The sequence below is a fragment of the Mustela nivalis genome (assembly GCF_964662115.1).
Source record: "Mustela nivalis genome assembly, chromosome: 9".
In the NCBI taxonomy this organism is placed as follows: Eukaryota; Metazoa; Chordata; class Mammalia; order Carnivora; family Mustelidae; genus Mustela; species Mustela nivalis.
Genome location: NC_139028.1, coordinates 65,880,663 through 65,890,988, shown reverse-complemented (window position 1 = coordinate 65,890,988; position 10,326 = coordinate 65,880,663). Strand labels below are relative to the sequence as shown.

The 10,326-nt window shown below is 39.9% G+C and overlaps 2 protein-coding genes across 2 annotated transcripts; one reads left to right on the top strand and one right to left on the bottom strand.

Annotated features, from left to right (window-relative positions):
- Window positions 1-2,111: 2,111 nt before the first annotated feature.
- On the top strand, window positions 2,112-3,059 carry LOC309840147 (olfactory receptor 52R1-like; the record flags this gene model as incomplete). The annotated part of the gene is made up of 1 exon (XM_082682221.1): window positions 2,112-3,059. One exon carries the CDS (start codon window positions 2,112-2,114, stop codon window positions 3,057-3,059), a length of 948 nt encoding a protein of 315 aa, XP_082538347.1.
- A 6,116-nt stretch (window positions 3,060-9,175) lies between these two features.
- LOC309840139 (olfactory receptor 51F2-like) lies at window positions 9,176-10,126 on the bottom strand (the record flags this gene model as incomplete). Its single annotated transcript, XM_082682205.1, has 1 exon — window positions 9,176-10,126. The coding sequence occupies one exon, from the start codon at window positions 10,124-10,126 to the stop codon at window positions 9,176-9,178; it is 951 nt and encodes a 316-aa protein (XP_082538331.1).
- Between the last annotated feature and the right edge of the window lie 200 nt (window positions 10,127-10,326).

The window sequence follows — 10,326 nt, the reverse complement described above, 5'->3', positions numbered from 1 at the left end:
TCATCCCCTACTTCAGACTTGGGCCCTGGGTCACCACCTGAGAAGAGTCACCATTCCAAAAGGAATATGGCGAACAGGTGAGTTCCCCATTAAGACTCATGGGAAGAAACTTTATGAATGTTAAAAACAATACAGTGTAAATACTTCTGGTGTTATATTTACAAAAATAGCAATATCTTCCACAATTAATCAAAGAGATTATTGTGCACTTTGAGAAACTCTACATTTAGCAGGCATCTTCACCAGTGCCCAGTACAAAAATGAGGGTGATCTAAGGATGTTTTCCAGGTGCCCATGAGCCCCACTGACCATGTCTTCACAAATGGAGAGTGACATACAGGAGGCAGAAGGGAGAGGGAAAGGAAGACTCTGGTTCAAAGAGCACATATAAGTGGAAGAACATGCCAGGCAGGAGGGGATAACGAAAGAGCCTAGGACTGCACATAAGGTGTTTGTCTGAATTTCCACCATACTCTGGATAGGAGTATTTGTTTTGAGCAAAGCTACACCTATTATCAAGGTAGGATAGTAATTTTTCCAATGCGGAGCAAGAGTTATAAAGTCTGAGCCCCGTTTCTCTCATAATGTTACAAAGCTTGGGAAAATCAGGAAGAGGTTAGGTGTCTTTGGAATCTCAAGGAAACCCTTTTTAGGAACCATTAGGTCTGGTGGAATGAAACTATCTGTTAGTCCCAACAGCTTATTTGTTATGGGAGATCTGAAAAGATTCTCTTCCTATCTGTGTGTTTCTGTTATGGCAGAGACTCAAAGGTTCGTCAACTGTGATGAAATAGTGAAAAGGTGCCTTTTAAGAATCAGGTAAGCATTTGTGTCATCAATCCTGGGTAGGTGTGAGTCACCAGAGGGATAAAACAAGAGCACCATGTAAAGCAAGTAGAGGCAGAAGAGGACATTCAAGTCTTTCACTGGCCAGCACAGCAGATGCTAGTATGAAAACTGTGTATAACTGTCTTGTGGCCATGGTGCCAAAGCAGTGTTTAAAAGGTTCCTCTAGGATTTTAAGATATGACTAATTAGTTAAAAAGTCCATTGTCACTGAACAATTACATTTATTTGTTATTTGCTCCAGCATATACTCATTAAGCCTCTATTCTGTGCCAAGTACAGAGGTGCTAGGATGGTGCACTGTTCAGGGCTCACCTCATGAAAATTTACCATCAGGACAGGATTTAGAAAACTGTAACCTGCAGACAAAATCCAGCTGGCAAGCAAAGAGAGTAATTATCGTATGGTTTCACTTACTTGTGGAGCATAAGGAATAACATGGAGGACATTAGGAGAAGGAAAGGAAAAGTGAATTGCAGACTGTTTTTGTAAATAAAATTGTATTGAGATGTAGTCACACTCACACATTCCTGTACTGACTGTGATTGCTCTCAGGCTACCTGGGCTAAACTGATCAGCTGTAACAGAGACTGTATACCACACAAAGCCTAAAATGTGTATGATCTGACTTTTAGAAATGAGTTTGCTGGCCCCCGATCTGGGAGGACATACACCAAAGATAATAGAACTAATTACAAGTGTACAATCGTCAGTCAGCTATCTTCCAGCCCAGATTCTCCTGATAACTCCTAGAGTCAAAGCTAATTTCAACATCACACATACCTTCCTATGAGACTTTAAGCCAAAGTGTTTTCCAGTCTGGCTTCCTACCCTGAAAATTCACGGAAGTGGCTAAAACAGAGGGCTGAAAAGAACCTATGGAAAGGGTTAGGTAAGTTAGTTAGTTCTGAAAAACAGAAGGGCAAGAATGACTATTACTGACATTATTGTCAGGATACTTTTCCCTTAGCAGACTCTATGTTCATGGAAAATATTGATTCCTTGAAAAAAATCAAACTTGCAGTTAGTATGTGTTGATATCATTTTGAATGATATAAATATGAATGAGGAATAAAGAGTAGCATCACTTTATGTTGCAAAATTTTTTTATTTCAACAGTTGAAATTCTTTCAGTTTGCCATTAAACCCTTTTACCCTATTATTAAATTGCCTTTTATGAAAGAGTATAAATAATAATATTTATTTGACTATTATCACCTGTATAAAGTACATACCTTTTCAGGGGAGAACAAAACACCCATTCTATGATGCTGGCTTCAGAGAATAGTTCTTCACAACCTGTGTTCTTCATCCTACTTGGGATCCCAGGACTTGAGAATTACCAATTTTGGATTGCCTTTCCATTTTGTGCCATGTATGTTGTGGCTGTAGTTGGCAATATCATTGTTCTTCATATAGTCCGAACTGACCACACGCTGCATGAGCCCATGTACCTGTTCCTAGCCATGCTGGCTGTCACTGACCTGGCCCTGTCCTCTTCCACCCAACCTAAAATGCTGGCTATACTCTGGTTTCATGCTCATGAGATTGAATACCATGCCTGCCTCATCCAGGTGTTCTTCATCCATGCCTTTTCTTCTGTGGAGTCTGGGTTGCTCATGGCTATGGCCTTGGACCGTTATGTGGCTATCTGCTTCCCACTGCACCACTCTACTGTCCTGACTCCATCTGTAGTGGGTAAACTGGGGGCAGCTGTGATGATGAGAGGGTTGCTGTGGGTGAGTCCCTTCTGCTTCATGGTGTCCAGGATGCCCTTCTGCACCAACCATGTCATTCCCCAGTCATACTGTGAGCACATGGCTGTGCTAAAGCTGGTGTGTGCAGATACTAGAATCAATCGTGCATATGGGCTCTTTGTGGCCTTCTCTGTGGTTGGCTTTGACATAATTGTCATTAGTATATCCTATGTGATGATTTTGAGAACTGTTCTGAGGTTGCCCTCTGAGGAGGCCCGACTCAAGGCTTTTGGCACATGTGCTTCCCATATCTGTGTCATCTTGGCTTTTTATATCCCAGCCCTCTTTACCTTCCTCACCCACCGCTTTGGACATCATGTGCCCCGAGTGGTACATGTCATGTTCGCTAATCTCTACCTCCTGGTACCTCCCATGCTCAACCCCATCATCTATGGAGTTAGAACCAAGCAGATCAGGGACAGGGTTATTCAAGGATGTTGTGGAAAAGATCCCTGAGCTAAGGGTCAGGGCATCACAACCAACCCCACTGCCCCCACTGATCTGGGATCATCACATATTATCACAAAGTCATCTCTGTGAACAAAACGTCCTGAGGTTAGCAAACCTCCAGAACGAAATGAACAATTTTCAAAATGCCCAGAACAAGAACTCTCTGAGACATGTGATTGATCGTAAATATTGATTTGATCAATCTTCATCATCCCAAGGAAAGAGTAAAAAATATGTCCACCATTCAAGTTAGTGAAGATTTGAACAGACTGCCATCTTCCACAAACCACTACACTGAAAATGACTTTTACCGTACCAGGAGAAGTCTAAGTTCTTATGCTTTGTTAAAAAGGAGATTAAAACTTTCCACCAAAACAGTTATAAAGTACATGTATTTTCCCCATCTTGGAACCTCTTTATAAAAATAGAATTTGTGGGGGAAAAAAACACAAAGAAATATGTAGATACATTATTTATAAAAACAAAAACAGGAAAATACATATACTGATGTATATGAAGAATGATCAATTGAAGATCATCATGTATCATGTAACTAATATATTTGCAAAGAGCACGTAAAGAAGTGAAAAAGGATCCAGATATAATATGACACCCGTCCATAGGGCTGAAACCAACTCTAGAAGAAATACAGGAATGCGTAGGTGGCTTAGTCGGTTAAGCAGCTGCCTTCTGCTCAAGTCATGATCCCGGGATCCTGGGATCAAGCCCCATTTCAGGCTCCTTGCTCCACAGGAAGCCTGCGTCTCCCCTGCCTGCCATACCCCCTGCTTGTACTTGCACTCTGTCTCTCTCTCTTCCTCGCTTTCTCTGTCTCAAAAAAATAAACAAAATCTTTAAGAAAAAAATACATATGCATAGAAAAAGATTCTGGGACTACATCTAAATGCTAATAATTACAAATCAATAGTGAGATTTGTGGTATTTTAATTTTCTTTTTTGCACTTTAATGTATTTTTAAAAATTATCCTTGATTGAGGAAGTAATTTTAATACGAGAAAAAAATAATTCAGACAAGAACAGAAGTGCACAGAAAAGGTTAATTCGGTGCCAAAGTCTAGGGAAATGGAGTAGGCAATCTGAGAAGATGAAAGACTCCAGAATACAGCAAGTTCCAGGAAAGCCTGAACAGCTCCATGAAAATTGCTGCCAGAATCACAATGTTTGTTTTGTGTTTGTTTTTTGTTTTTTGTTTTTTTCCCACAACGTTTTGAGACTGGTAACAGGGAGCATTTGGTATGCTGAGTGTTGGTCTCTCCTTCAAGAGATTGCATATTCCCTGATGACAATGGATTGCAAAGTGGAAAACAAATGGATAAGGAGATTCTCTTCTGAACATAGCTATATTGTATGGTTAAAGATAGTATTTGTTAATATTCAATTTCCTTTCCAAAAGTAAAATGTTAAGCTGTTTTAGAAAACCACATTTTTTTCTAATTTTTTCAACTTTATAGTGATATACAAAAAGATGCATATATTTAACGTACTCATTTTGATGAGTTTGGGCATATGCAAACACACACGATATCGTCACCATAAACACGGTAAAATCATCCATAACAATTACTGCTTTTGTGTGTTTATCCTCCTTCACCGCTCTCCTGCCAATGCCAATAGTGAAGAAGGTTCTAGAACTCAGGCTCTTATGTTACTAAAACCAACATCAGACAAAGGTGCTTGAGGAAGAATCGGGAGCATGTCTGATTCTCCCAGGATAACCCATAATGGAGCCTAAAATTGTCCGCAGAAATAAATGGGTATTCTGAAGGAGCATTTTCAAGATTCTCAGATATTAGAGACTGAAAGGGCTGTGATCTGTTACCAGCAAATTCGTTAATGATTGTGAGTCCTTCTTTTTCTATCACAGACTTTATGTAGAATCCTCCACACAGATGGGCTGTTTGGTCATCACATCTTCATTTAAATGTAAGTAGATTTAGGTAGGTCACAAGCTTTCAGATTTATCATTGACTCCTCTTTTCTTCATGGTCTTATATCTAGTCCCTTCACATTTATTGGCCCGTGAAGGCATTTCATCTCCTAAAACAGGAAGCAAGCCAGAATCACAAACATTATGGTATCTTAGAGCCTTCACATCAAAAGTATCAATTCTTACTCAGCCCTAAACTTTGAAAATTGGAAATAAAAAGTATAATTCCAGTGGTACATTCAGGAGGCCATATGATTTTCAAAGACAGAATAGAAAATAAGATCTAGTTAAACACCATCAGCATGAAACAAAGAAACAAGAAATAACTGAACCGATTTACATAAGCCTATAATGATCCCTCGGTCCTCAGGTTAATATAAAAGGAGATGTGCTAGAGGTGAGAGCCGGTCATCAGCATTGGTCAGGCAGAAAATTGGAAAAAAGAGGCTTGTAATTTGATTGTGAAAAGTGATTTTCCATATTCTAGTATATAAACATATTATAGTCAGAGCATTAAATAAAAAATTAAAAATTCTTAATCTGGATATATTTAATCCAACATCTGTCTAGGATCATAATGGAATTATATGGCTCAATTATGTCTATGTTACATCCTCCCAGCATTCCTTGACATATATCTGCATCATTCTGAATTGAACATTCCTTGATCCCTAGATCTAGAAATGGCTTTAAGGTCACCAGGCGGAAAGGCAACCAGAACTGCGTGCACACACACACACACACACACACACACACACACACTGGTGCTTTGTTCTGTATGGTATTTACACGGAGCAAGGCAGTGACAATATAGGTAAAAGGCAAATTCACCTAAGAATATTTAGGTAAAAGATTAAATAAAATGCATTATCCTCTTCCTGTTTTTTTTTCTCCTGTTCAAATTGCTGCCCCAGCGCCTCCTCCTCCATTTCTTCCCTTCCTTTATTCCTTTTTTAATCTATTGTTAATATTATAATTTTAATGTAAAAAGTACTGAATTTCACAATGACAAATATTCCTTATAAAAGGGGTTGCTCTCAGCAGCCCTCTCTGAGAACACATCTGTGTGCTTTACATGCTTATTGAACTTTCCCCATTGTCATGGAGCTACCTCCATCTTTTTTAAAACACATGGTCCATGGAAACCTTTTCTGAATCATTTCTCCTCTATGAGGTGAAAAAAAAAATAAAAGTGAAGAAATAGAAGTTGATAAGTGAGCAACTCTAATTGATTCATGGAATTAAATGGGGAAGTAACATTTGCATCAGAAAAGAACAAAGAAGACTTTTCAGTTCAACAGGAGAGAAGGCCCAAACCTTACTTGGAGGCACCAGCCTTCTGTCAACCTACAGCCTCTCCTGGTGAGAACATCAGGGTTTGAGTTATGTCATGAATCAACTTCATTGGAAGTGTACCACTCCAAATCTTGTGAGCTTATTGTCCAGTCAAGGTGGCAACAAACAGACGCATCACTCATTGGTTGGCTCCACAAAGGGAGAACATGGTTACCTCTTGCCTTAGACCTGCACTGTGCTCCTCCTGCTTCTTGCCCCAGGGCTGACACTGAGGCATGACACATTCTCAGGTATTCACTTGGTATTCATACATGTGAGGAAGTATGGGGGAATGATCAACTCATAGGATAAATACTGACCAATGGTAAATGAGATCCAATGGATGAATGGTTCCCTCCTTATTTTCCTGGATGGACTATCATGAGAGGTATTTGATAAGGTTTCAGAGTTGGGTCTGCAGGAATGATCCATACCCACCCGTAAAGGTGTCTGGCTCATTACTGATTTGTTATTTCTCAGCTCCAAATTCCTTTTTACCTGTTCTACGATGATGGTGTTGGGACTCTGTACATACTTGTCTTTTGTCAGCTGACACAATATTAAGATGCGTCAGTGGAAGGCAGTGAAGGAACACTGGAGGGAGAAGGAGTTTTCTCTTCCTGGTTTCTGTGTGCTTTGTTGGCCAGACTCCCACAGAACATGCTATTTTTCCATTGCTTGGCACTGTGTGTTTCTTCAGTGCTCAGATCCAGCAGTGCACAGCTTCCTCCAGTATAGCCACTGGGCACGTACTCTGTTCTTCACTGGGGCAACAGGGACATAACCAGAGGCCCAGACAGTATGTAGCAGGCTTCCAGCTGAGGGAACATCTCCTACCTCTTCTCCTTAGCCTTGGGCATGTATATACAAATCAAGGCAGCACAGGGCTAGCCATCTAGTGAACTGGCCACCCAACCTGCATCTCAAAAGGGCAGCCTGGAGCTATCCCCACCTGAGCCTCACATGGAAATATATTATAGTCCTACAAAAGGCATTGTGTCTATATCCCAGTTCCAGCAGTGCCCAGTGATCATAAGCTCGTCTGGCACCCAGAGCTCAGAGACTTGGCACCTTTCTTGGCACTCCCAGAGGGTAGACTGGGTTTTGCAAGCTTCACCAAGAAAAACCTTAGTAAATTCACAGGCTTAAAATGTACTTACAAAATCAAATGTGCCCACTTATAAATGTACTTTTTCATTGAGGAAAGGAGAATACCCAAATTCCTTGAGGACTATTGGATATGAGATATCATCTCACACTGATAATAGGCAACCAAACTTTCCATCATGTTCTTTTTTGATTAAAGTATGAGATTATTGGGGTGAGATGATTAATGGAATGATGGACAAATTTAATCACAATGATTTTCATACATATGAGATTCCTGGGGCAAGATGATTCATGGAATTATGGACAAATTTTATCTTAATGATTTCATCCCCAGAGGCCTAATTATATAATTGGTTATATTACATTCATGAGCTGGTAAAATATTCATGTTACCGCATCTGTGAAGTTGAAACCATTATGGTAGGAAAGATAAAGTACAAAGTCCATGTAAGCACAAATAAAGTTTGTGAGCAGTTGTCCCAGAATCCCATGACATTTATCAATGTCTTATAGATGTGTCTCTATTAATTCACATTCATGGCCTCACTAAAGGTTCTGATAAGTTACTGGAAGAGAAGGAGAATATTCAGGCTTTGTTTATGGATGGATGGGGGGGGCAAGTTTGTGATAACCAGAAGCAGAATATAGTGACACATCAGCCTCATACATTAATGACCGTAAAGAGAAAAAAAAAAAAGTGCTGAAGGACTAATCTCATGATGGACAGTGGTTGTAGACTTTGTGTAGAAAGAGAGGTTGTCTAAGGTATATGTGCTTATACATGGACTTCTGTACTTTGCTGAAAGGCTTGGCTAGTTGCTCAGTGAATGGAACTAGCAAACTCAGAAGAAGAGAGATAAGGAAGTCTGTAGAAGATGTATGTAAAATACATACTAAAGTGGACACAGAGGGTGAAAGTCCTTGTATCTCATGCTAACATCCACAAAACTGTACCCACCTCAGAGGAGAAACAATAATAAGACAGAAAGAAACTACATGTAAATATCAGCAGGCTTTGTTATACTACTCCTGATCCAGTGGGCTCACAGATGGAGTCAAAATGGAAGAGAGAGAGATAAAACATGAGGCAAAAGTTTAAATTCCCATTTATCAAGATTAATTTTAGGAAAAATTGTGTAATCTTCATTTCTGGGTTGTTAGTAATGTTATTATCCACTTTTAACATTCCGCTAACAGCAGCAAGACTGATCCTGAGCATTTGATATGGCATTTTGTATGCACATCATAGATGATCCTACACGTAAGAAAGGGCAAAATAACTACCTGTATACAATCCAGTGTTGAACTACATTGATATGCTAGTAAGATACACTCTATAGAATGACTATTTTTAGAGTTAAGGAAGAATTTTAAGAAGAAAAAATCAAAGTGCCCATTGGATATCATTCAGAAAAGAACAGTTTATTAACAAATTTTCCTACATTAAATCTGGACGTTTTGAATTGCATGCAGTCTGAATGAATACTTTATTCAGGTTCATTCTACTTACACATATGAATAGTTGTTTACATACATTATCCCACTTTACCTTGAAAACAAATATAACTTATACACTTACTGACAAGGAAACTAAGCAAATATCTCCATAACTTGCAAGTTACTTACTTTAACATTGTTGGAACAATATGCAGGCCTGTGGGACATGACCCCATTCCACCAAAGCACTCATTCATAAATGGATTTCTCTCTACTGTGAGATAACTAGTGATTAGATTTGTTGCTGCTTCTGAATTAAGACCTTGGTAATAGCCTTTCGAATCTGCTTAGTCTTCACACTGTAGATGATAGGGTTGAGCACAGGAGGAATGAGAAGGAAGACATTTGCCATGATGGTGTGGACAAATGCAGGTGCTGAATGGCCATAGCGACGGACAAGAGACAAGCCAATAAGAGGGATGTAGAAGATGGCAACAGCACTGATGTGGGATATGCAGGTGTTGAAGGCTTTTTGCCGCCCCTCTGAGGAGGCAATGCTGAGAACAGATCGGATGATCAGTACATAGGACAGCAAGATGCAAGGGCAGTCAAACCCTGTTGTGGAGAAAATTGCAAACAGACCAAGGATATTGTTGATTCTATTGTCTGTGCATGAGAGTTGAATGAGATCAACATGGTAGCAGTAAGAATGTGAAAGGACCACAGCACTGCAGAAAGACAGCTTTTTAACAAAGAGCACCACGGGTAACATGACAGCAATGTTTCTTATCAATATGCTCATCCCAATCTGGGCAATCCTGGCATTGGTGAGAACGGTGGTATATCTCAGTGGATTACAGATGGCTACAAAACGATCAAAGGCCATGGCCAGCAGAACCCCAGACTCCATGAAAGTAAATCCATGGAGAAAGAACATCTGGGCAATGCAGGCGTTTAAGGTGATTTCTCGAGCTTCAAACCAGAAGACACCAAGGGTAGTGGAAAGGGTGCACAGGGATAAGCTCAGGTCCGTGGCTGAAAGCATAGAGAGGAAATAATACATGGGTTCATGGAGGTTTTGCTCACGGAGGACCACAAATAGGATCATGCTGTTCCCAGAGAGGGCGATGACATACAGGAGACAAAAAGGGATGGAGATCCAAACCTGGGCTGCTTTCAGGCCTGGGATGCCCGTCAGGAAGAAGGTCACAGATTGAACATTGGTTTTATTGAGGGCCACCATATTGAGGGACTGAGAAGACAGGGATATTTGAATAATCAAACATAACATGTAAGAAATTCATAGCTATCACTTAGAATATCTTCCTGGCCTTCTCACATTCAATGAATCACTACTGCTGATTCTCTAAGAATTTTATTTTTTTCTGAGATTTCCAGTACTGGATGCTTCTTTTTCTCCATGCCTAACATCATGCATTGAAA